Source organism: Schistocerca serialis, chromosome 3 (genome assembly GCF_023864345.2).
Source record: "Schistocerca serialis cubense isolate TAMUIC-IGC-003099 chromosome 3, iqSchSeri2.2, whole genome shotgun sequence".
NCBI lineage: Eukaryota > Metazoa > Arthropoda > Insecta > Orthoptera > Acrididae > Schistocerca > Schistocerca serialis.
The window spans coordinates 517,120,115-517,147,902 of NC_064640.1; the positions used below are offsets into that span (position 1 = coordinate 517,120,115).

At 43.4% G+C, this 27,788-nt stretch overlaps 1 protein-coding gene across 1 annotated transcript in view; it reads left to right on the forward strand.

Annotated features, from left to right (window-relative positions):
• The first annotated feature begins 2,578 nt into the window (after positions 1-2,578).
• LOC126470394 (uncharacterized) overlaps positions 2,579-27,788 on the forward strand; it is a 120,485-nt gene continuing 95,275 nt past the window's right edge. The window contains exon 1 of the mRNA XM_050098237.1: positions 2,579-2,860. Within this exon, the coding sequence (XP_049954194.1) occupies positions 2,641-2,860 (220 nt within the window). The 5' untranslated portion in view covers positions 2,579-2,640. The remainder of the gene's footprint in view (positions 2,861-27,788) is intronic.

Genomic DNA, 27,788 nt, shown 5'->3' on the forward strand with positions numbered 1-27,788 from the left:
AATGAATACACATCACCGTGCAAGAAAACCTTCTTCGCCACAGTAGAAGAACTATGCAAATAACACCCACACCAAAACTACTCATGGGGGAAAAAAAATTTCTTTCTCCCTCCCTCTCTCTGCCTCCCATCCCCCCCCCCTCTCTCTCTCCCCCCCCCCACCGAAGTCCTGAACTCACACACACACACACACACACACACACACACACACACACACACACACACACAAACAAACAAACAAACACAAACCAAACACCACAGACGCCAAATACACTTCAAAATCAGGCGCCTCACCCAGCCAATCACGCTACGAAACAATTGAATACTACACAGCCACAACAACACGTAATGACGGCGAAAACTCTGCCAATGTTTTGAAAACTCGGAGAAAGTGCAGTGTCAAGCGACCATAGGTCACGAAATCAGCCTATTCACTTCGCCAACAACATATGAGAAAGCACCACAGTATCAAAACCGTAAGTTACACACAAAAAACGTAATATACACTCATTTCCGTTTGTAAATACATAATAAACAGAAAAATAAAAATTATGTTTTGCTGTTTGCAGATGAGAAGTTGTAGATTGTGTAGCGCAGTAGCTACCATAATAAATGTCTAATAACATAATGTAAGGTATGTAAACTAATGCATACATCCACTCTTTCTGCCAATTAAGCTGTAAGTAGAACTTTGGCATAATGTTATTAACAACACTCAGTGCATCAAGTCGTTAATACATATCTCAACTGTGAACTATGAGAAATGATGTATACTATTTTACAACAATTATTCATTCACAATTGAAAATATTATGTACCAAAAGCTTCGCTAAATGGTAATATGTAACAACAATTTTACAGTTAGAAAATAAAAAATAACCCACTGAAGATAGCACAAAAAGTTCTGAAACATGTCTGGGTGAAACAAAACAAATAAAGGTGTCTTGCATAAGGCGGAATTCTTCGTCCTATCCGCAAACTGATTCTTTAAATTGGGCGATGTGGCATGACTGGATAGTTCAGCTGACGAGATGTTGGTTACTCATTGCATATACTCTAAATAATAATATGTATGTAAACTGACCTACTTTAAATTACATACTACTCAGTTTTGTTTAAATTACAAGTATTCACCTCTACATACATATATATCACATAGGGTCGTATGTCTAGTAGTTCTTTAGGCGCTCCATTCTTTTACAGAAAGAACAGAAAGTGTAGAAACTGAGGGGTCCTGCCCACTCGTCTCTTACAGGATGCCTAAAGGATGCCGCTTTCTTGGTTGGCTATACAACAATTCAAGCAAATCACATTAATGGTTATTATAATAAAGTAGATTGATAATTCTTAACTTCGGTTGACAAGAACGTGTCGCAAGTGATTGGTGACATGCAAACAGTCAGCGTCCTTCGCTAATTACAATGTCCATGTAAGTTATTCACTCGCTCGTAAGTCACTGCTATCGTTAATATCACTGCCTCTCTGCTAGTGCCTCTGCTGACATCCGTCTTCTAGTGTCCGGGTCTGCTAGTGCCGGTCTAGTACTGTCCGGCCGAGGCTGGCAGGAGCGAGGCTTATATTCTCTTCGTACAGAGGCCGCCCCTGTCGTGGTGCGGTGCTAGTCAGCGAGCTATTGGCTGACGTTGTCTCACAGCCTTCTCTTCTCTTGCGTTCTTCATCTTCGTGCCGGCGCTTGCCATTAAGCCGGAAGAGAAACCTTGATCTATGATACAATAACAAGAACCCTCTGCTACACACTTCATGGTGACTTGCGGAGATGCAGATGTCATTGTCTCATGACAACGCTTGATCCTTCCAACGGCCAGACTACTTTTACATCCATATGTTTATTCGGCAATCCACTCTCAAATATTTGGCAGTGGGTGCATAGAACCACTTTCAGACTATTTCTCTATCGTTCCGCTCTCGAACAGTAAGTAGATAAAATTAACACCTAAATTTTTCTGTGCGAATTCTGAATTCTCTTATTTTACCATGGTCGTCATTTCTTCCTGTTCAGGTGGCACTCAACAAAGTATATTCGTAGTCAGAAGATAAATCTGGTATTTGTAATTTATCGAAAAGATCTCCTGAAATTAAAAATGTCTTTGTTCAAATCATTGTCACCCTAACTCATGTATCATATCCGTGACACTCCTTCCCCTGTTTCATGATAATACAAAGCGAGCCGTCCGCCAAATCTATATAGTAAGGATCCCATACTACGCTGCAGTGCACCAGACGAGGATGTAAATTTGCTGAATTTCTAAGTGTCCTACCACTAAAATGCAGTCTACAGTTCGCCGTCCCCCACGACATCTTCTGTTTGAAGGCTCAAATTTAGGTGTTCGTAACTGCAATCCATGGTATTTAATTGACTTGACAACATTTAAATTTGCCTTTGTCGGGTAATGGAGATGGACACTATTTTCTTTTGTGAAGTGTTAAGCCGCATTCGTTTGCTCGTTTTGAATTGGCGCCGCGCTGCGCGCAGAGCACCGAATGCCGCCGAGCGGCGCTGCCGTCGGCAGCACTGGCACCGCGGGGCGGCGCCTAACATATTGGCAGTAGTCCTGAGGGGTCGGCGAAGTCGCGCGGTGCGCTGTCGCTGTAGTACTCAGCTCAGATACTTTTTCCGCAAATGTCACAGCCTATGGTTGCGGTTGCGGGGCCCAGCGGTGTGAACCCACGCCGTCGAAAGTTAGTCGACCAAGATGTTCCTGCTGTATTGCGCTCGAAAAAAGCTAAACGAGCGCGTCTTTCTCGTCGCCAGCGCAAGCAGCGCATTATTGAAGAGAACGAAAAGTACCAACAGCTTGTACTCTTCTGGATAAGAATCATCAAGTACTTCATGAATAAGGGTGAGTAAATCAGCAAGGCTCCGTCCACTCCTACAAGCTTTACCACGCGCCTATCTGTACATTACACTTTATTACGGAAAACTTTTGCGTATTTCCGTGAAGACTCGCGGCAGCTGATAAACGTCTTGGATAAACATTCAATTGCTGAAGATACTACTTGCGCAAACTCATTTTGCACGGTCAAGCTTGTACTTGTTGACGTGATACGTCATGAAGTCCAGTCTCTTGTATCAATATTTTTGTTTTGTGACTGACCCTGTTGAATGATTACTATTATGGTTTTGTAAGGTAACAAAAGAATATAAAAAAGAATATAGACCAAAATGAGAAAAAATTTGGAGAGTAAAGATTATAGTCATATTGCATGTTATTTGAATATTCTTTTCAGTCTTCATATTTGTTGTGATGTACATTATTTACGTTTAAATTCGTAAAGTGCACTGAACACAAATTTTGCATAGTTAACTGTTGCAAACAGTCATTTATTGTATTATTTGTTTTTGTTCTGTACTAAGCGTACTGGAATTCAAGAATCTTTTACAGCAGCTTCGTTTTCCTTTTATTTACAAGGCATAATCAGTGGTGGCTGTTGTTTATTACTCCTTCTCACATGTTTTAAAATCGACAAATTGTTCATTCGTTGTTGGAATTGGTTGCAGTCGAGAACACTTGGTTACGCTTACTCCCTTCGCCATTTTTCGGTTGTAGGAACCCTTTTTCTCTTTGCTGCTCTCGCGTTATTTTGCACATCACTTTCGCAAAACCTCACGCAAGAAAATTTACTGTGGTTTCACCCGCTTTGCAGGACACAAAAACGCTGTGCTCAGTACAAAACATGTGAAAGAACTATAATAATGTCTATAGAGGCAACCTGTATGAAGTTTAACAAAGTGCAGTTAAGTGCACATAACACAAATGTAGCAAAAGGAAACTGGATCCTAAAACCGAAAAATCAGGAAACGTGACATTGCAACCAGCTTTTTTTCTAGCGACAGCCCCAGTCAACAACGAGGAAAAATCCTCAGAAGCTATAAAACGGAGGAACTAACACCAACCACCACTCATGACATTTTTTAAAGAAAAGCGAAACGCATTTTGTGTAAAACTTTCTTAAATTGCAATACGCTCAAGACTGAGAAGAAAAGAGTAATAACTGACAAATGCATTAGTGCTATTTGAAGGATAATTTTTTCATGTCTTTTAGCTTCATCTGAAATTAAAATGACAGTCATAGACAAAAATGCTTATCTTCAAGAAGTTCAACGTGTCTTTCAGTGCTGCTCCAGAAAAAATCGTCGAATACACTACGGAAATAATTGAAATACTTTTACTATAATTATATCGGTAAACGCTTCTATTATAAGGTGTTATCAACCAAACAATGTACAATGGAATTAGTTTCTTTCCAAAAGTTACTATAGCGAAGGAGACAACTAAATGATAGATAAGTTGTATAGTGCTGACACTATATCTTGGCAGTCAACAAACGAGAGCTTTGACCTCCGGATGGGAGAGGAGCGAAAAGGGAGAATGAGCCCCACCTCCCTCTAGCAGCCTACTTCCGTTTTCTGTGTTCCTGCGAAAACAGAACCTTTGTGTTGTACGAGTCATACTCGAACTCCGTCATGGATCGTTCCAAAATAAGAAAATAAATGACGAACGACACAGACATGGACGTTGGCAGAAATTAATCCAGCTGGAGGGAGGGAGGTGAACATAAATGAATTGGCCACGTTGAAGACGTGTCATGCCAAGAAAAGTAAATTTTGTAGGTGACACACAAGACTTCCAATATCCCAGAGAATAATCGCGGTTATCCATTCAGTATATGAATAAAAACTCTGTATTCCAGATTTGGGGGAGTGAGGATGAGGCAAGTGTACCCCTTACGGACATAGTCCCCTCTGTAACCTCTAGAAGTGAATCCTACTGGAGGCAATATCAATGTAGTATCTGAAACTCTGTGGAGGAAAGCCATCCCACTCTTCCTCAAGAGCCGAAAGCATAGAAAGTAGTGATGCTGGATGTGGGTTTGGGGCGAAGCCTATGTTGTAACTCATCCGGAAGGGGCTCCATTGGGTTGACGTTGCCATTCCCTACAGGCGAATCTATTTCAGAAATATTATTGTCTACAAACCATTGCCTCAAATATGATGCTTAATGACAGAGTACATTGTCATGCTAAAACAGTCATTGACCTCGAAGTTTCTTGTACTGTATACAGTACACAATGACGTAAATTTGTTCATCTACTTCCACATTTAGCGTTTCCTTGAGCTCAGTTATGGGTCCACATCATTACCACGAAAAACGCCTCTGGAAAACGAAGATGGACGAAATTTTCCACCAGAATAGAGAAAAGTGGCAACTTGTCAGGGCACTAGCGGAACCGAGACCACCAAAGAGAGCAATACGCGGCTCAGATGGCCTCATGTACGACTCGCTTGGCCAAGGTGAATTTTATGCCGACATATACGAACACCACATGACAGCTCTGCCCCACAGGATGCAGAGGACGCAAGGGATGAGGCGGTATCAGGCAACGAATCGCCGACTTTCTCCAACACCCCACACAACAGAGGCCTTTTGTTACCGCTCCCGCTAAAGTTTAAAAAAAAAACTCATCGGATAGACGAACAATTGGTCGCATATCAAGAACTCTGTGAGCAACGCCGATCGTAAGCATCTTCCGAGAAAGGCCATCATTCTCTTAACTTGAATTAGCAACAGGCGCTTACTCAACGGTTACTTCCCTGCAAACTGAGGATGGTGAAGACGATCCCTATTCTCAAAAGAGGAAAAAACGCAACGTTGCCAGACAGCTACCGCCCGATTAGTCTGTTACCCACACTCGGTAAAATATTGGAACTGGTGCTGCTACAGCGTCTCAAAGACTATCTGGAAGAAAATAACATCATCCGCCACGAACAGTTTGGCTTCTATCCACGGTTATCTTCTGAGCTTCAGCTCCTTCGGATCACAGAATTCATACAACGCAACCTGAATAGACGAAACTCCATAGTTGGAGTTTTCCTAGATATCGAAACGGCATACGATCGGGTGTCGCGTAACAAGCTTATAGTCAGTCTAGTCGACTGTTACATCAAGCTGATTGACAGCTTTCTGCAGGACAGGCGTCTTTTTGTACAAATCGATGGGAAGGAGTCATCACTGAAAACTGTCTCAGCTGGCGCATCTCAGGGATCGGTGATTTCGCCGTGCCTTTTTTAATTTGTATATTAAAGACATTCCCAACATTCAGCACGACACCCCCAGTCTGTACGCCGATGACACGGCCTTCCTAACCTCTGGGAGAAACATCGAACAACGTGTCAACAGGATGACGCGACAACTCCCGTCACCGAACAGTGGGCGAAGAGCAATAAAATCACCCTAAACCCTGCGAAAAAATACTGTTTACGAAGAAACAGCCGGAACTGGGGATGCGACTTGCCATCAATGGACAGTCAACACCCTGGACTACGACGACGAAATACCTGGGAGTGATATTGGATAAAGGGATGACTTTTACCCACACGTACAAGACAGAAAATTGAATACTATGAAGATGATACGGGCACTCACGCCGTTTTTCACGGGCAGGAATTTAAACCCATCAACGAAATTAAAACTTTATCGAGAACAGTACAACCCTCACTGCTGTACGGCTCGACGTCTTGGGCAACAACATGTGACTCTAAGATATGTAGTTTGCAACCACTGCAAAACAGTTGTTTGGAGTGGAGCCTAGGCACCCCAAGGTGGGCCAGGACGAGAGCAATACACGAGCTGACTGGAGAAAAATATGTCGCTGAGAAGATAAAAGACCAGACAACCAGTCTTTTCCACAAATTAGACGACTACCAGGGTAATGTCCGCCAACTTGCGAATGTGGGCCTGGCCCAAACACGACATTGCCACAAATACAAGGTGCCTCGAGCCATTATTGCACCCCACAGCACCAGCAAAGATGATGCAATGTTTAGTTATTCGGTATCTTACATGAAAATAATTACAGTCAATCACTCGTACGATTACCTAACCAACACACTCAAAGGCCTTAAGGACCCACACAGAGAGCCCAAGTTCCTTTGCAAGCAAATACACAATAAAGCGAAATTATGTCCCATACCTTGCTTCCCCAGAAGAAAAAATCGCCACACTTTAGACACAACATGAAAAAAAACCCTCCCATACCTCAGCACCATCTCTTCCGTACTTCACTGATGATGTTAAACATGATGGCAAGTTCATCTCTCCAGTCATTCGTCAAACCGAACCCTTCCATCGGACTGCCATAAGGTAAGCGTAATTCATCGCTCCAGATCATTTCTTTCTAGTCATCCACTGTCCATTGGCGTTGGTCTTACACCACCTCAAGCATCGCTTAGTGCTGACTACAGAAATGGCTTATGAGGAGCTGCTCGACCGTTGTACTCGATTCTTCTTAACTCCTGACGCACAGTTACTGTGCTAGCTGGACTGCTGTTAGTACTTTGGAACTCATGAGTGATTTCTTTCCCTGACTTCATGCGATTTTTTTACCACCATCCTCGGCGATGCTGAACGATCCACGTCCGTCAGTACATGAGGTCTACCTCGTCTTGGTTCAGCTGTGTTTGTCCCTTCGCGTTTCCACTTTTCAGTTACATCAGCAACATTTAACTGGAGCAGATTTAGTGTTAAATCCAGCCTAGTCGTCCAGTATTGGGTGTCTGGGAAACCTGCTTTCTCGGATCGCTAGACAACAATCAAACAAATCGTATTAATGAGATTTATTATAAAATGATTTAATACAATACTTAACTTTCTGTTAGACAGATGTGTCGCAAGCAAAGGGCGAGAGACAAAATAAGAAATCTCTTCGGTATAACAATTCCCAAGTCTGTGTTACATAGACAATACAAGCAATAGATTAGAGTTGACGCTTCTACCCACGTTGCTAGTCTTCAAGCTACTCTTCAAGTGGGCCGCGATCAGTCGGGCGCAGCCCTTGTTTCATCTTCGCATGGATGCCGCTGCTGTTGTCGTACTGAAGAGGGGTTGGTCAGCGCGCAATTAGCTGACGTCTTCTCACAGCCCTCTCTGCTCTGTCTACATCTACATCTACATCTATACTCCGCGAGCCACCTTACGGTGTGTGGCGGAGGGTACTTATTGTACCACTATCTGATCCCCCCTTCCCTGTTCCATTCACGAATTGTGCGTGGAAAGAACGACTGCTTGTAAGTCTCCGTATTTGCTCTAATTTCTCGGATCTTTTCGTTGTGATCATTACGCGAGATATATGTGGGCGGTAGTAATATGTTGCCCATCTCTTCCCGGAATGTGCTCTCTCGTAATTTCGATAATAAACCTCTCCGTATTGCGTAACGCCTTTCTTGAAGTGTCCGCCACTGGAGCTTGTTCAGCATCTCCGTAACGCTCTCGCGCTGACTAAATGTCCCCATGACGAATCGCGCTGCTTTTCGCTGGATCATGTCTATCTCTTCTATTAATCCAACCTGGTAAGGGTCCCATACTGATGAGCAATACTCAAGAATCGGACGAACAAGCGTTTCCAACTAGTGTACTGGCACTTGACTTTATGCCGTGACATTTAGAACAGTTGAAATGTCCCTGATGGATTTGTTACTCAGGTTACATCCAATGGCTAGTCCGCGTTCGAAGTCACTGAGCTCTCCTACCTGATCCCTTCTGGCGTTACTGCTTCTCTATCAACTGCCTGCCTCCTTTTACAGTTGGAAGTACGCCTCTCGTGACATTCACTGATCAGTTCCGCACTACATAGGTATTTATGGATACTCTTGATCAGATAGTATATCAAGGATAGATATAGATGATATTTATGTTCTCATACTGTGGTATAGTCCGCCCCTGCTAGCTGAGCGGTCAGCGTGACGGAATGTCATACCTAACGGCCCGGGTTCGAATTCCGACTGGGTCGGAGATTTTCTCCGCATAGGGACTGGATGTTGGGTTGTCCTTATCATCATCATTTCATTCCCATCGACACGCAAATCGCCGAAGTGGCGCCAACTCGAAAGACTTACACCAGGCGACCAGTCTACCCGACGGGAGTCGCTAGCCACACGGCATTTCCATTTACTGTAGTGTAACAATCTGTTTCAATCTGTTAATGACCAAGAAACAACTCGAAAATGAATATTAAAATCTGACGAATCTCCGTTTGTTTCGTTTAGCTATGTCATGGTCTGTAGATCATTTTCACGATTATTTTATCGATATGATGTGGAAAAAGTCAGATTACAAGATATACAGGGTGGTCCAAAAGTCCAGAAACACCCTCATAAAATTCAAATGGAGTAGCAAACAAGGAAACAGAGTCCCTACATACGAAGAACGGGAAGGGGGAAACTTTACAGGCTATGCCACCAACAAGGCGGCCATCTTGAAAGCCGCCATCTTGGATTCAACTCCAAAATTTCAAATGGGAATGTGGCCATGTGACATATCAGACAGATAGAGAATTTCACCAGAAAAACAATTCCGTTGTTATTTTAAACATAGCTTTATTCATTCTCGGGTTATAGCCAGTTACATGTGACAGTGGTGGGACACTCGGCAGCATGTGTGTTATGTGCCGAATAGACATTACGCCGATCTTATACAGTCCCGAGAGACCACCAACAGTCATAGGAATGGCTTGATGTGTTGTCCATTATGTTGGATTGTTAATGCTATCCTCCGAACCCAGTCCTGATGAACTTTGACCAACACATCTGGCTGAATTTGACCACACGCATCAACAATGTGCTGCTTTAGATGATTCAAATCTTGTATTTTCACAGAACAAACCAGTGCTTTGACATGACCCCAAAGATAAAAATGTAAAGGAGTCAAATCTGGTGAACGTGGTAGCCACTCCACAGCACCCCTACGACCAATCCACTTTTGAGGGAACTGCACATCGAGGTATGCTCGCACATTGTGCCCATAATATGGTGGGGCTCCATCATGCTGGAAGAATTCCGTAAATGTCCCGTCCTCCGTTAACAACGAGGGAAACACTTCTTCATCCAATAACCTCAGATAACCGTTGGCTGTTAACGTACCATCAATAAAAAAGGTCTAACGACTTTGGTACACCACACACCACACCAGACCATCACTTTTTGTGAGTCGACCGTTTTGGAAGCATCAATCCAGTGCGGATTTGTGTCGGACCAGTATCTGTGATTCTGCTTGTTCACTTCACCATTGATAAAGAAATTGGCTTCATCACTGAACAGCACCTGATATGGGGAACGTGGGTTTATCTGCAACTGCTGTGTCACCCATTCTGCGAACTGTGTCCGACGGTCTAGGTCATCCTCGTTCAGGTGTTGGAGCAGCTGAATTTTGTACGGGTGCCATATATGCTGCGATAAAATTCGCAGTATGGAGGTACGGCTAACCCCATATTCTTGTGACAGGCGACGAGTACTCCGTTGCGGACTCTTTCTAAATGATGCCAACACGCTCACTGCTGTTGCTTCATCGGTGACGGATTTTGGTCTTCCAGCCTTAGGTTTAGCTGCAACAGAACCTGTTGCTCGGAATTTGGCCAAAAGCTTGGCAATTGCGCTGTGAGTGATAGGCTGTCTGGTTGGGTGACGACTGTTGAAATCCTCAGCAATGAGCCGTGTGCTTCCTTCTCCGGATATCAAGATGATTTCAATGCGTTCTTCATGTGTTAAGGACATTTTGTAACCTATAAATAAGGAAACAATTATTAAAACGTTAGCATGAGTAAATGATGCCTAAAAGTTAAACAAATGTAACATATCAGGCATGGGATAGTCACTTTGCACCGTTTCAGACACCATTTTATGACTTCTCAGTACGTAATACTCACACTGCCGAGCGTTCTACTGCTGCCGCGAGTAATTGGCTATAACCTGAGAATGAATAAAGTTATGTTTAAAATAACAACGCCATTGTTTTTCTGGTGAAATTCTCTATCTGTTTGATATGTCACATGACCACATTCCCATTTGAAATTTTGGAGTTGACTCCAAGTTGGCGGCTTTCAAGATGGCAGCCATGTTGGTGGCATCGCCTATAAAGTTTCCCCCTTCCCGTTCCTCGTGTGTTGGGACTCTGTTTCCTTGTTTGCTACTCCAGTTGGATTTTATCAGGGTTTTTCCGGACTTTCGGACCACCCTGTATATACACACATGAATAGTGCTAATACAGGGTGTTTCAAAAATGACCGGTATATTTGAAACGGCAATAAAAACTAAACGAGCAGCGATAGAAATACACCGTTTGTTGCAATATGCTTGGGACAACAGTACATTTTCAGGCAGACAAACTTTCGAAATTACAGTAGTTACAATTTTCAACAACAGATGGCGCTGCAGTCTGGGAAACTCTATAGTACGATATTTTCCACATATCCACCATGCGTAGCAATAATATTGCGTAGTCTCTGAATGAAATTACCCGAAACCTTTGACAACGTGTCTGGCGGAATGGCTTCACATGCAGATGAGATGTACTGCTTCAGCTGTTCAATTGTTTCTGGATTCTGGCTGTACACCTGGTCTTTCAAGTGTCCCCACAGAAAGAAGTCACAGGGGTTCATGTCTGGCGAATAGGGAGGCCAATCCACGCCGCCTCCTGTATGTTTCGGATAGCCCAAAGCAATCACACGATCATCGAAATATTCATTCAGGAAATTAAAGACGTCGGCCGTGCGATGTGGCCGGGCACCATCTTGCATAAACCACGAGATGTTCGCAGTGTCGTCTAAGGCAGTTTGTACCGCCACAAATTCACGAAGAATGTCCAGATAGCGTGATGCAGTAATCGTTTCGGATCTGAAAAATGGGCTAATGATTCCTTTGGAAGAAATGGCGGCCCAGACCAGTACTTTTTGAGGATGCAGGGACGATGGGACTGCAACATGGGGCTTTTCGGTTCCCCATATGCGCCAGTTCTGTTTATTGACGAAGCCGTCCAGGTAAAAATAAGCTTCGTCAGTAAACCAAATGCTGCCCACATGCATATCGCCGTCATCGATCCTGTGCACTGTATCGTTAGCGAATGTCTCTCGTGCAGCAATGGTAGCGGCGCTGAGGGGTTGCCGCGTTTGAATTTTGTATGGATAGAGGTGTAAACTCTGGCGCATGAGACGATACGTGGACGTTGGCGTCATTTGGACCGCAGCTGCAACACGGCGAACGGAAACCCGAGGCCACTGTTGGAACACCTGCTGCACTAGCTGCGCGTTGCCCTCTGTGGTTGCCGTACGCGGTCGCCCTACCTTTCCAGCACGTTCATCCGTCACGTTCCCAGTCCGTTGACATTTTTCAAACAGATCCTTTATTGTATCGCTTTTCGGTCCTTTGGTTACATTAAACCTCCGTTGAAAACTTCGTCTTGTTGCAACAACACTGTGTTCTAGGCGGTGGAATTCCAATACCAGAAAAATCCTCTGTTCTAAGGAATAAACCATGTTGTCTACAGCACACTTGCACGTTGTGAGCAGCACACGCTTACAGCAGAAAGACGACGTACAGAATGGCGCACCCACAGACTGCGTTGTCTTCTATATCTTTCACATCACTTGCAGCGCCATCTGTTGTTGAAAATTGTAACTACTGTAATTTCGAAAGTTTGTCCGCCTGAAAATGTACTGTTGTCCCAAGCATATTGCAACAAACGGTGTATTTCTATCGCTGCTCGTTTAGTTTTTATTGCCGTTTCAAATATACCAGTCATTTTTGAAACACCCTGTATAAACATTACTGAAATTTTCAGTACTGCCCATGCAACTACATCAACTACATTTAGAGGTACAATTTTTTTTTTGCACTTTTAGGAAACCCATTACACCTTTTGGGTCTTCTTTTGGAGCCAACATTTCCATTTTCAGCACGACTGAGTGCAGTGCACGGTCGACGTGTGTACGTGCTCGCTCTGTTGCCATGTGGGTGTGCGCTCAGGTTCCTGTAGTGGCGAGTTTGGGGCCTCATCAGTCTCAAAGGGATAACTGCTTCTTCCGTAGGCAATGGTCTTACGGTCCGTTCAGAGGCTACGTGCCTCATCATTATCGCCCCACTACTGGATACAGGCTTTATTCAGACTTTTCCAAGCCCTATAGTTTTCAGCTACTCGCATCCAGATCGCTCCAACGTGATTCCGAACGTCGTTTCTTCCACCTTCCATTATGTCATTTCTCCCTCACGTCTCAAGTCGTGGAATATTGCAAAGAACTTCCTTGGCTCATCTACTAACCATTCAGCTCGTTGCAAGACCCCTCCAACTTACCTCTTTTTCATTACGGTCGTAATTACGTCTTCTACCCGAGTCTCTCCCCGTAATTCCCAAAATACATATCTCGATTGCTTTCTGAACAACACTCAGTTTTTAATCGTTTTGTCCAGTACCTGTAGAAAATGTTGGTTGTGAACTATTATTCTCAAATACATCAAAACCCCATTTCGAAAATGCTTTTTATTGGACCAAAAGCACCGCAGGCTATTTTAGTCTTCTACCAGTTTCTTTCTTGTACCTTTTCTTCAGCTTCCTAAATACAGAAGACCAATCAGATGGTTCTACGGTTTGACCGTCAATGAATTTAATTTGTACTACTTTTTTTCGACATGTTAGTTACACATTAAGTTCATTTTGTAGTAGATGATTTTCAATTGTACTCTTACGCTTGCCAAAAACGTACAAAATCCCCGATGATATCATAAGTAAGCGCAGCAAGAGTAGGTGAGCTTGAGGGAGCTTGACGCCACCATTCCGACGGCGTGAAAATATTCTTCCAGGGAGTTCTTGACGTCTCATAAAGATGTGCCGTTCTGCTGCCGTTCTGCGACAGTTGTTGTGGACGCCAACATTTGAGATGTGAATCTGACCTTAAGGAAACCAGCAAAGACTTTAACATGGATGCTAGCCGTAGTTTTGAACCCTGGTTCTGCCGTACGGCCTCCATCAGGTTATAAGAGCAAAATGACATCATCCATACTCGTATATAAATGGGACTTTGTCTTTTGACGGCCGGCCGGTGTGGCCGAGCGGTTCTAAGCTACGGTCGCAGGTTCGAATCCTGCCTCGGGCATGGATGTGTGTGATGTCCTTAGGTTAGTTAGGTTTAAGTAGTTCTAAGTTCTAGGGGACCGATGACCTCAGAAGTTAAGTCCCATAGTGCTCAGAGCCATTTGAACCATTTTTTTTCTGCCGTGCGAGAGAGCAGTGTCTGAAATAATGGGCCTCTCCACTAGGTGGCACGCCCGTAGGTATACATACTCTCGTACAATATGGCTATTTGAAGAAGGTGAAAACCTGTTTCATCCATATATATATCTTTTTAACTTCTACAGTATCTTCCCGTTTTTTCAATAATAATATTTCAACGACAGTGTTCGGCAGAGAAATAAAAAATGGCCATGTTCCAACTTTCTAAAATGTCTTTCTTTATCCTCGAATTGGTCCGGCGTTCAGAATAATTAAAAACATTCTTACTTTAATTAAGAAACGTTTGTGAAACAAACGCTTCTGGGTTGTCTGACCTGAAATGATGTGCCCTACAGAAAATATTCCAGTAATAGTTTGCAATTAGAAACACAGACATTAAAATTCTGGCAAGAACTACGTCCCAAGGAACATATAATTCATAGTGGATATCTAAACTATTACACTTTTGCCTTACCACATTTACCTCGGTCTCCGTTACTTTTGGCGCCTGTAAAATTTCGTCTTTTTTATTGTTTCCTCTTTCGATGTGTAGCCTCGCCGGTCGATCATCTGCAAATAACATAATGTTATCGGAAGGGAACTTCACAGCAAACATAAACATAGCCAAAGCCTTGCAGACAAACAAAAATTACGCGAAGCGAAATGTAGTGTGAGGAGGGCTATGCGAGAGGCGTTCGATGAATTCGAAAGTAAAGTTCTATGTACTGACTTGGCAGAAAATCCCAAGAAATTTTGGTCTTATGTCAAAGCGGTAGGTGGACCAAAGCAAAATGTCCAGACACTCTGTGACCAAAATGGTACTGAAACAGAGGATGACAGACTAAAGGTCGAAATACTAAATGTCTTTTTCCAAAGCTGTTTCACAGAGGAAGACTGCACTGTAGTTCCTTCTCTAGATTGTCGTACAGATGACAAAATGGTAGATATCGAAATAGACGACAGAGGGATAGAGAAACAGTTAAAATCGCTCAAAAGAGGAAAGTCCGCTGGACCTTATGGGTTACCAGTTCGATTTTACACAGAGTACGCGAAGGAACTTGCCCCCCCCCCCCCCCCCTTCTTGCAGCGGTGTACCGTAGGTCTCTAGAAGAGCGTAGCGTTCCAAAGGATTGGAAAAGTGCACAGGTCATCCCCGTTTTCAAGAAGGGACGTCGAACAGATGTGCAGAACTATAGACCTATATCTCTAACGTCGATCAGTTGTAGAATTTTGGAACACGTATTATGTTCGAGTATAATGATTTTTCTGGAGACTAGAAATCTACTCTGTAGGAATCAGCATGGGTTTCAAAAAAGACAGTCGTGTGAAACCCAGCTCGAGCTATTCGTCCACGAGACTCAGAGGGCCATAGACACGGGTTCACAGGTAGATGCTGTGTTTCTTGACTTCCGCAAGGCGTTCGATACAGTTCCCCACAGTCGTTTAATGAACAAAGTAAGAGCATATGGACCATCAGACCAATTGTGTGATTGGATTGAAGAGTTCCTAGATAACAGAACGCAGCATGTCATTCTCAATGGAGAGAAGTCTTCCGAAGTAAGAATGATTTCAGGTGTGCCACAGGGGAGTGTCATAGGACCATTGCTATTCACAATATACATAAATGACCTTGTGGATGACATCGGAAGTTCACTGAGGCTTTTTGCGGATGATGCTGTGGTGTATCGAGAGGTTGTAACAATGGAAAATTGTACTGAAATGCAGGGGGATCTGCAGCGAATTGACGCATGGTGCAGGGAATGGCAATTGAATCTCAATATAGACAAGTGTAATGTGCTGCGAATACATAGAAAGATAGTACCCTTATCATTTAGCTACAAAATAGCAGGTCAGCAACTGGAAGCAGCTAATTCCATAAATTAACTGGGAGTAGGCATTAGGAGTGATTTAAAATGGAATGATCATATAAAGTTGATCGTCGGTAAAGCAGATGCCAGACTGAGATTCATTGGGAAACTTCATAAGGAAATGTAATCCGAAAACAAAGAAAGTAGGTTACAGTATACTTGTGCGCCCACTGCTTGAATATTGCTCACCAGTGTGGGATCCGTACCAGATAGGGTTGCTAGAAGAGATAGAGAAGATCCAACGGAGAGCAGCGCGCTTCGTTACAGGATCATTTAGTAATCGCGAAAGCGTTACCGAGATGATAGATAAACTCCAGTGGAAGACTCTGCAGGAGAGACGCTCAGTAGCTCGGTACGGGCTTTTGTTAAAGTTTCGAGAACATACCTTCACCGAAGAGTCAAGCAGTATATTGCTCCCTCCTACGTATATCTCGCGAAGAGACCATGAGGATAAAATCAGAGAGATTCGAGCCCACACAGAAGCATACCGACAATCCTTCTTTCCACGAACAATACGAGACTGGAATAGAAGGGAGAACCGATAGAGGTACTCAGGGTACCCTCCGCCACACACCGTCAAGTGGCTTGCGGAGTATGGATGTAGATGTTGATGTAGTTATGTAACAGCTGATTGTTTTCAGCCCGTTCAGAGGTCAGTAGAAAGTTCGCAGCGCATTTCCGGAACTATTCTGCGACTCAGTGAGACGTATGGCCACCTGCTGGATATAAGGAATACCTCTTCAGATTCAGTTCCTGACTGCACAGTGCAAGAACATATAAATCTTCAACTTCAGTTATCTGTCGAGATTTTTTCTGCGTCGTTCTTCCTTATGAATACGAAAAGGAACATAAAATACTAACAAATATACTATGCTGAAGTAATTTATAGAAACAGTGCAGCAAAAAATTTTCTGAATTGTCGAGGTTGTTTCCGTACTGAACGCGCAGAAAAATATTTGCCATTAGCCTACGATTATTCCCCTCTTACTCCAGTCTTTGATCACAATATAAATTCCTTCGACGATGACCGGTTTCAGTCTGAAGATGGTCATTACTGACTGAAACCGGTCATCGTCGAAGGAATTTACATTGTGATCAAAGACTGGAATAAAGAAACATTTGACAGTACCTGAATCACTGTTTACATTCGCGACTATGTCGCAGCTGGTGAAAGTCAGGGGAGGTGGCCCAGAGATTAAGACGTTGCTCTCATTATGGGGAGCGGGCTTAGGATGTACATCTGGCCATCCAGATTTAGGTTTTCCATAATTCCTCAAATAATAGTGGTGAACGTCTAGTACTTTCGACATCTTCACTACCGGTGTAAGACAGACGACTCTTATTCTGGGCAAATCCTCTTCCGGCTTCCGAGATTCATGTTATCTGTTTCTATAAATTCAGCCAAGTGCTAGGATAGTCCCTTCAGAAAAACACATATGATATCCTTCCCTCACCTTGAGCAGCTGAACTTGTTATCCGTTTTTAACGACGTCAGTATCGGTGAGAAATTCTAACTTAGCCTCATTTGCTGCATGGAGTAGTGGGGAGCTCCTTCAGACTGGTTTGATGCAGCCCGACACGACTTTCTCTCCTGAGCCAAACTCTCCATCTCAGAGCAGTACTTACACCGTCCGTTATCGACTATTTGTTCAACATATTTCAATATCTCTCCTCCCCTACGATTTTTGCCCTCTACGACTCCCTCTAGCTATTCCTTGATGTCATAATAAATGTTCCATATTCTTCTACACTCTTCTAATTGTATCCTGGGGATAACTTCCTCATTTCTTATCGTATCAGTCCGCTTAATTTTCAGCATCATTCTCTATCACATCATCTCAAACTCTTCGATTCTCTTTTCCGGTTTTCTCATAGTCCACGATTCAGTTTTATAGAATGCTGTGACCCAGACACACCTTCTTCGACCTCAGGTTAATGTCCATTTCTTCTTAGTAGTGGACTCCTTTAGAGAGCAATGATTTCTGTGCTTGTGCTAGCGTGCTGCTTATATCTGTCTTGCTTTATCAGTCAGGCTTTATTTCACTTCGAAGTTAACAGAATTCCTTTACTTGGTCTGCTACATAGTCCTCAATTCTGATGTTAAGTTTATCATGATTCTCATTTCTGCTACATCAACTTACATTCTTTTATTCTTAGTCATTATACAGCGTTCATTAGGCCGTTCATTCGATTCAACAGGTCCTGTAATTTTTCTTCAGTTTCACTGAGGATAAGTGTCTTCAGCTAAACTTGTCATTAGTATTAGGACAAAGTATTTCTGCCCCACTCTTCATTGTTGCCAGATGTATCCAAGATTGCGGCGATGACGTCATCCAGTATGGCGGTGTGTAGACTTGGCAACAGTACATGACATCATCTAAGATGGCGGCCATGATGTAATTCAAGATGGCGGATTTTGGCAGGAAGATTGAATTTTGGCAGAAAGAAGGTTAATTGGGCTACCTCCACTAACCTAACCGCCCTCCCCTCCCATCCCCCAGAAAAACGGCGGGTAGTTCAAATTCCAATAGGATAATGCATCACACCACGGTTATCTCTGCTAACCTAAAAAAATCGCTGGAAGATGGGTCACTTTGGCTACCTCCACTAACCTAAGTCATCCGACTATCACCATTTCCTAGGAAATGGTGCCAAGTTTGAATTTTGGTGGTAAAGAAAGGTCAATTCACGTATCTCTACAAAGCGAAGAAAATGGCGCGAAACAAGGGACACTTGTACTACCTCCACTAACTTAAGTCTCCCGACCGCCACCACCTCCCAGTGATTCGTGGGAAAAGGACTTGACCAGTGCTGGACATAAGTCTTTATTATTTTGCATGCAACAGTCTTTACTTAAACAATTTCATAGTGTACAGCCATCCCGTGTGTTCACCACATGATCCAGACTCCGACTAACCTAATACACACAACCACCAGCAGAGGGCACTGTCGTCCAAGATGGTAGCCATGACATCAGCTGATGATGCAAGTACTATTATCCAAGATGGCGGCAAACAGTGTGCTCACCACGAGGTCAGGACCTAGTACACATTAACACCACCAGAGAGTGCCAACGTCTGTTCTGTGATGAAATCCAAGATGGTGGAGGGAAATGATTCTGCCTGTGGTGGACACAAGTCTTTATTGTGCAGGCAGTCTCTCCACCATGAGATCTAGAGTCCAACTGACATAGTATACAATGCTGTTACCAGAGGGTGCTGTCATCCCTCCTGTGACATAATCCAAGATGGTGGTCTGGGGTGGGGGAAAATGGCAGAAAAAGGACTCTGCCTGTGCTGGACATAAGTCTTTATTGTGCAGGCAGTCTCTCCACCATGAGATCTAGAGTCCAACTGACCTACTACACAGTACTGCCACCAGAGGGTGCTCTCATCCCTCCTGTGATGTAATCCGATATGGCGGTCTGGAGGGGAAAATGGCGCGAGAATGACTCAGCCTGCACTGGGCTGCAGAGGAGAGTGAGGAAGGAGTGTACTCTATTTATTTTGGAACATTGTATTTAGGGATGGAGGATGTTTATCACACTGACGCAAAACACTCGCCCTGATGTACTTGGGGTCACAATACACAGGCTGCAAACCTGTAAACTACTTCTAAATAACACACTCCAGATATGCAAACAACTCCTAATTTATCGAAATAATTTCAGCACAGACATTCAAACTCCTCCTAATAATGGAGTACACTGACGTGCAGGTACAAAATCGTAAACTGTCCAAATAACGCTTAGCACAGCCTACAGACCTGCTCACAAAATAATGCAACAGACACGAAATCAACAAGCGCAAGCACTGCCCTCCACACCCTATCCACTGGACCGCACGACTGCACAGGAGATTAGCAGCAGCCCCCGTGAAGTGACGTGGCCATCAACTGTCAAACCACACACAGATGCCCATTAGGAATCGAACCTGGGACCCCGGGCGTGCATGCGATCGTCCCATTGTAAGTTGGAACTGAGCAGAAGTCGGTGAAAACCACATCTATCACCTTCTGCAACCCATGTAGAAACAGAGCGACACGAGTTAGTGCGACAGGAGCATGTTTTGACCATTCGGTGGAAATGCGCGCAGTGTGGTGCGTCCTCAAACTACGTACAAGTACTACATATCCGTGGCCATTCAAATCTATCAGCCCAACATGCTATCATCGTTATTCGCTACCCTTAAACAGATAAAAATTAAGAACTATAGAAACTCCACTAACTTCCTGCGATGTAGAACTCACATAGGCCCCATTGCTTGCGCGATGACACAAAGCTACGTTGGGGCTCCAGCACGGAGAGGGATATTTCGCAATGCTTCCCAGAAGAGCGCAGTGTGCCGCCCTCCAAACATTCCTCACCGAATTTACACCTCAAACTGCTGCTGCTACTGCTACCAGTGTGGCACGATCCTATTAAGTATACAGGCACTGCAGAGGCCATTTTAAAGTTAGATCACCTATACTCTAGGCGAATGATCGTATCCCACATACTATTCTAAGTCGCAAGAGGCGCCTCCTCTGCTGCTGTTTAGTTGTTTGAAACACGGTTTTTTTAAAACGCTTTTGGACAATGCCATACATTTCGTTTTTCTGCCATGACTTCGAGGCCTGTGACAGGTTCTAAACTGACATTAAGACGCTCTGATCCACGGTTTCTCACAGAAAACTAGTCATTGGACAGTGTAAATCATTTTGTTATTGCTGCTACCATAACACGCGACACACGGTGGATGATTTTAAATAAAAAACAGTTACAACATAAGGAAAGTAGAACAGTTTGGCTGCGTTGTCGAGGGTTTCCAAACTGACTGTCTTGATGCAACAATTTACCAACAGCCTCATGATTTGTAGAAGTTTCTTTTATTTTATGAACTTCTATGTGCTACTAGTTTCGGCATTACATTGATGCCATCTTCAGGCCACACTCGTCATAGTCGTAAAATCGCTATACACGGAAGGAGCCATATAACTGTATCCGTGAATCAATCATCCTGCAACAGCTCTTGGTGGCCAGGCGACACATGCCTGAAGATGGCATCAATGTAATGCAGAAACTGGTAGCACATATTAGTTCATAAAATAAAATAAACTGCTACAAATTAAGCGGCTGTTGGTAAATTATTGCATCAAGAAGTTCATTCCAGCCGTCGTCCCACGATCCATAATGGATCAACGAAGGTTTCCAAACTGATGTCCGAAAGTGATTGACAATCTCTACATTTAAACTCATCTGACACAATGACAGAATAGATGATGGTTCTAAGTTCCGTTTCGACTGATTCCTCATCTTGCACTCATGTACGCGATCACTGTTTCGCTGCTAGCAACCCCCCGAACGGGTCACCCATCCACAAAACTCTCTCTCCAACTCAAACAAGCGACTTCAGTCAATCATTATGTGGTAAACGACACCGCGCCAATGCACGGATGGAGTGGAAAAGACACCGCCGATGTACTGTAATAATAAGCATCACAGTTGATAGCGTGAACAATTTTAGAAATTTTACAGTAACTTCAATACCGGCCAATGATGTGACAGCATGTTTCCCCAATTTCAGTATCATAGTAAATCACCCGTTCTTCACTTTGTGAGTATCATTGCGAACGTGGATAGATGACTGTGAAGTATGTCCATTCAGTGTTAATTCTCGAACACAAAAGTAATCAAAGTATACCTGACAGCACTCCACATATTTCCAACACCCCGAGCATAGTGCATAATTTATGCTGATGAGAGTCACGGAGCATTCTCGCTGTCTTAGGGTGAAATTAGATTGTGAAAGACCCTCTCGCACTGTCATTAACCTGCCCACCGTGGAGCATTGCTACCGATTTAACCTGCATTCGACCAGAAATAGGCCGCTACATTCCATGTATTGCGAATGAATGGAGCTTACCGAGTCCTCACCCATCCAAGTGAACAATATTTCTTGAGATGTGCCCATGTCAGGGAGCTTAGCACTCTTTATCGATGTGTAGTAACAGATTTCAAAGTGTCGTGATATAATAGCAGATGGTTAAGAAGAACAAGAAAAGAATGGTTTTTATGCGTGATAGAGCTCCAGACGGATGGAGTTCGACGCATTTGTACGTAAATCAACCAAGCTATCAACCCTAAAGTATTGTTCTACAGTCTAGGATCGGTACCTGGAAGGTATTGGTAAGAGAGAACGTAAAGACACACACTCCTAAGGCTACAACGTTCAGCACTTAAAATGAGCTATGATGATAGATCGCCTGCACTTCCGACATATCAGTCGTATGGAATGTAGCGCTGTTAATATTCCAATGTAAGAAATATATTCCAAGCACATGACATACATCCTTCTTCTAGGTTTCTCTACAATAAATTACAGTATCGATCCATAAAATGAGAAAACTGCTTCCTTAAAACACTGGCTATCCGTGATACATGCGCAATATAACTTTCCAGAGATGTATAGTGTCCACTGTTCATATCTGATCATGGTTCAGAAATTAACAATGCATGCATCAGGTCTATATAAAATGATCATTTGTAGCGTGGGGATACCCCCTACAAGGAACCAGATAAACGCATAGCAGCAGCGTCCGACATGAGAAAATTACAAGTCATTCCGCCACTAACTCTGTTAACAGCACATGTGTCAGAAAATCTGTACAAGAGGGTTGCAACGCCTCACAAGCTAACTTAGTTATGACACTGAAGTCACGATTTTACACCCAAGATGCGACAGGGGGATGGAGCGCATGGCATAAATCAAAGTTCGTTTAGAGGAATATGTCAAGTTTCATCACACATGAGATGCAAGTCCTCTGATGACCGACCATACAGAACTTGTGGCTGTATACGATTAGAACCCAGGCTATGTCACGTGACTGATGCATGTGGACAGAACAGTGGAAAAATTGACCTACAGCAACTTCTCCTTCTCTAGAAGGCATCAGTCAACCATTAAATTATACCTCGTTACAGCTCTATCTCAATCGATCACCCCGTCCACTCTCTGTTATCCTTTAATGCAGATGCAAGGAAGTTTAGAGGTGAGTGATTCTTTGTCTTCCTGAAAAATCAAATACAGGAGTCAATTCGCTTGTATAACTGATACCTTAATAGACATACAATATAATACTGCTTCGATGGAAAAAACATTGACTGCCTCCCTGATTACCTTCGTTTCGATGTCGACGTTTTCGTGGATTCCTCTTGTTTCTGCATACTTATTCCCATGTACAAATTGTGCGGCGCGAACCAGAAGATACGCAAGTGCTTCCTCAATTTCCCCACATTTCGGTGTGTATTCGGTCAATTTATACCTATTCTCTCATCATTTTTCTCAATTCTGTCGATTTTATGTCGGATCTATCCATGCGATAATGACATAGCCTCTCGTTCTGTGTTCTAACATTGCTTGTAAATGTAGCACAGCTGCCAACACCTAGCCGAAATGCACTGATCAGGAGGCGTAATATAGCACTGTACTCGACTGTATCCACTCACCTCCACATTTGGAGAGTGTTTGCCCTATTTCCTGTGTATCTGTGTACATCCATGCAACGCAGAAGGCTCCAAGACCCCTCAGCTGGTAGACCAATCTTCGAACATAGAATACATGTCCTGACATAATGCGTGGTTGGTCCATCGATGAACCCTATCGCAGATGAGATGTGTGTTGGATCCAGCCCCGAACATAGGTCCGGATATATAGTCCGTGGCAGATCCACACTCGAACACTAACTCGAATGTGGTATATTGTGGATCTGCATCCCAACACCGCTTCGTACATTGAGTGTAGTGGATCCACCTTCAGACCCTATCCCGTGCGTGACATATTGTGGATTCCCATCTGAACATTGTTCCTGATATAACGCGTGGCGGATCCACAATCGAACACTAACTCGGGTCTACTGCGGGTCTAGGGGGCCTTTCGCGAGGCATGCATATACACAGATACAAAGAAACAGAGCAAACGCTCTCCAAATGTGGAGGTGAGTGGATACAGTCAAGTACAGTGCTATATTACGCCTCCCGATCAGTGCATTTGGACTAGGTATTGGCAGCTGTGCTACATTTGCAAACTATTTTAGAACACTGAACGAGAGGTTATGTCATGATCGCATGGATAGATCCGACATAAAATCGATAGAATTGCGAAAAATGATGAGAACATGGGTATAAATTGACCAAATATACACCGTAACGCGGGGAAATTGAGGAAGTACTTGCGTATCTTCTGGTTCACGCCGAACATTATATACATGGGAATAAGTATGCGGCAACAAGAGGAATCCGAGAAAACGTCAACATCGAAACGAAGGTAATCAGGGAGGCAGTCAATGTTTTTTCCATCAAAGTAGTATTATATTGTATGTCAATTGAGGTACCAGCTATACAGACGAGTTGACTTCTGTATTTGATGCTTTTCACGAAGACAGAGAATCATTCACCTCTAAACTTAGTCGAATCTGCGTTAAAAGGTAACAGAGAGTGGACAGGGTGATCGATGTGATCGATTGAGATGCAGCTGTAACGTAGTACGATTTAATGGTTGACCGATACATTCTAGAGAAGGAGAAGTTGCTGTAGGTCAATTTTTCCGCTGTTCTGTCAGGAAGCATCAATCGCGTGACATAGCCTGCGTTCTACTCGTATACAGCCACGTGTTCTGTATGTGGTTTAAAGCAAAGTCTACTTCCGAACGCTAACAGTAAATCTGTCGGTCATCAGAGGACTTGCATCTCATGTGTGATGAAACTTGACATATTCCTCTAAACGAACTTTGATTTATGCCATGGGCTCCATCCCCCTGTCGCATCTTGGATGTAAAATCGTGACTTCAGCGTCATAACTAAGTTAGCGATAGGTGCTTGTGAGGCGTTACAACGCCCTTGTACAGATTTGCTGACACATGTGCTGTTAACAGAGTTAGTGGCGGAATGACTTGTAATTTTCTCATGTCGGACGCTGCTGCTATGCGTTTATCTGGTTCCTTGTAGGAGGTATCCCCACACTACTAATGATCATATTATATAGACCTGATGCATGCATTGCATAATTTCTGAACCATGATCAGATATGAACAGTGGACACTATACATCTCTGGAAAGTTATATTGTGCATGTATCACGGATAGCCAGTGTTTTAAGGAAGCAGTTTTCTCATTTTATGGATCGATACTGTAATTTATCGTAGAGAAACCTGGAAGAAGGATGTATGTCATGCGCTTGGAATATATTTCTTAAATTGAAATATTATCAGCGCTACATTCCATACGATTGATATGTCGGAAGTGTTGCGATCTATCATCATAGCTCATTTTAAGTGCTGAACGTTGTAGCCTTAGAAGTGTGTGTGTTTATGTTCTCTCTTACCAATACCTTCCAGGTACCGATCCTAGACTGTAGAACAATACTTTAGGGTTAACAGCTTGGTTGATTTACGTACAAATGCGTCGAACTAAATCCGTCTGTAGCTCCATCACGCATAAAAATCATTCTTTTCTTGTTCTTCTTAACCATCTGCTATTACATCACGACACTTTGAAATCTGTTACTATACATCAATAAAGAATGCTAAGCTCCCCGACATGGGCACATCTCAAGAAATATTGTGCACTTGGATGGGTGAGGACTCGGTAAGCTCCATTCATTCGCAATACATGGAATGTAGCGGCCTATTTCTGGTCGAATGCAGGTTAAATCGGTAGCAATGCTCCACGGTGGGCTGGTCAATGACAGTGCGAGAGGGTCTTTCACAATCTAGTTTCACCCTAAGACAGCGAGAATGCTCCGTGACTCTCATCAGCATAAATTATGCACTATGCTCGGGGTGTTGGAAATATGTGGAGTGCTGTCAGGTATACTTTGATTACTTTTGTGTTCGAGAATTAACACTGAATGGACATACTTCACAGTCATCTATCCACGTTCGCAATGATACTCACAAAGTGAAGAACGGGTGATTTAGCTATGATACTGAAATTGGGGAAACATGGTGTCACATCATTGGCCGGTATTGAAGTTACTGTAAAATTTCTAAAATTGTTCGCGCTATCAACTGTGATGCTTATTATTACAGTACATCGGCGGTGTCTTTTCCACCCCATCCGTGCATTGGCGCGGTGTCGTTTACCACATAATGATTGACTGAAGTCGCTTGTTTGAGTTGGAGAGAGAGTTTTGTGGATGGGTGACCCGTTCGGGGAGTTGCTAGCAGCGAAACAGTGATCGCGTACATGAGTGCAAGATGAGGAATCAGTCGAAACGGAACGTAGAGCCACCATCTATTCTGTCACTGCGACAGATGAGTTTAAATGTAGAGGTCATCAATCACTTTCGGGCAACACTTTTAAACTCTCAATAATGCAGCCAAACTGTTCTAGTTTCCTTGTGTTGTAACTGCCTTTTATTTAAAATAATCCACCGTATTTGGCATATTATTGTAGCCGTAGTGACAAAGTGATTGACGCTGTGCAATGTCTAGTTTTCTGTGAGAGGCCATGGGTCAGAGCATCTTAATGTCAGTTTAGAACCTGTCACAGGCCTCGAAGTCATGGCAGAAAAACCAAATGTTTGGCATTGTACAAAAGTGTGTTAGAAAACAGTGTTTCTAACAACTAAACGGGGCGTCTTTTGCGACTTAGTATAGTATGTGGGATACGATCATTCGCCTAGAGTATAGGTGATCAAACTTAAAAGTGAAATCTGCAGTGTCTGTGTACTTAATAGGATCATGCCACACTGGCGGCAGTAGCACCTGTAGTTTGAGGTGTAAATTCGGTGAGAGACGGGGTATACAGTTAGCAATGTTTGGATGGCTGCACGCTGCACTCTTCTGGGAAGCATTTGGAAATTTTCCTCTCTGCGCTGGAGCTCCACAGCATCTTTGCGACATCGCGTGAGCAAAGGTGCCTAGGTGAGTTCTATATCGCATGAAGTAAATGGAGCTTCTATAGTTCTTAATTTTTCTCTGTTTCGGGGTAGAGAATAACGATGACAGCTTGTTGGGCTGATAGAGTTTAATGGCCACGGATCTCTAAATCTTGTATGTAGTATGGGGACGCACCACAATGCGCGCATTTCCACCGAATGGTCAGAACATGCTCCTGTCGCACTAACTCAAGTCGCTCTGTTTCTACACGGGTTGCAGAAGGTCGTGGATATGGTTTTCACCGACTTCTGCTCAGTTCCGATTTAAACTGGAAGGATCACATGCGCAAAGTTGTGCAAATGGGAGCAGTTGCAAGATGCGTAAGGACTGACCAAAACCAGGTTGTAATTTTACTGTAGAAGACAGGTTTGAGGAAGGTGACTCATTGCGAGATATGAGAGTGCCAGAAATATGATTCACTTGTAGCTGTGATTCTGCGCAGGTTTGTTGTTGACTGGGAGGACTTGATTCCAAATCGCTGACAGCATTTCTAGCGGATAGCGTAACACTAGAGATCTGAAAACTAGTGTACATTTCTTATGACCTTAATAAGCACACGAGTTACTACTGTTTGTGATCCTTCTCTTGCCAGCCGGAATGGCCGAGCGGTTCTGGGCGCTACAGTCTGCCTCGGGCATGGATGTGTGTGATGTCCTTAGGTTAGTTAGGTTTAAGTAGTTCTAAGTTCTAGGGGACTTATGACCTCAGAAGTTAAGTCCCATAGTGCTCAGAGCCATTTGAACTATTTCATCGTTCTCACTCAGTCATCACCTATAACTCAGTGGATGTATAGCAGAACTTCTGACAGAATGTGTTACACATACTGGATAAATATCTAGCGGCGTCAAGGTGACGCAAATACCTATTTCATACCACGTTCCTTAGCCGAATAACTTTCAAAATTCAGGGATTTTATCATGATGTTGCATCGGAGGCTAAGTGTGAGTGCGCT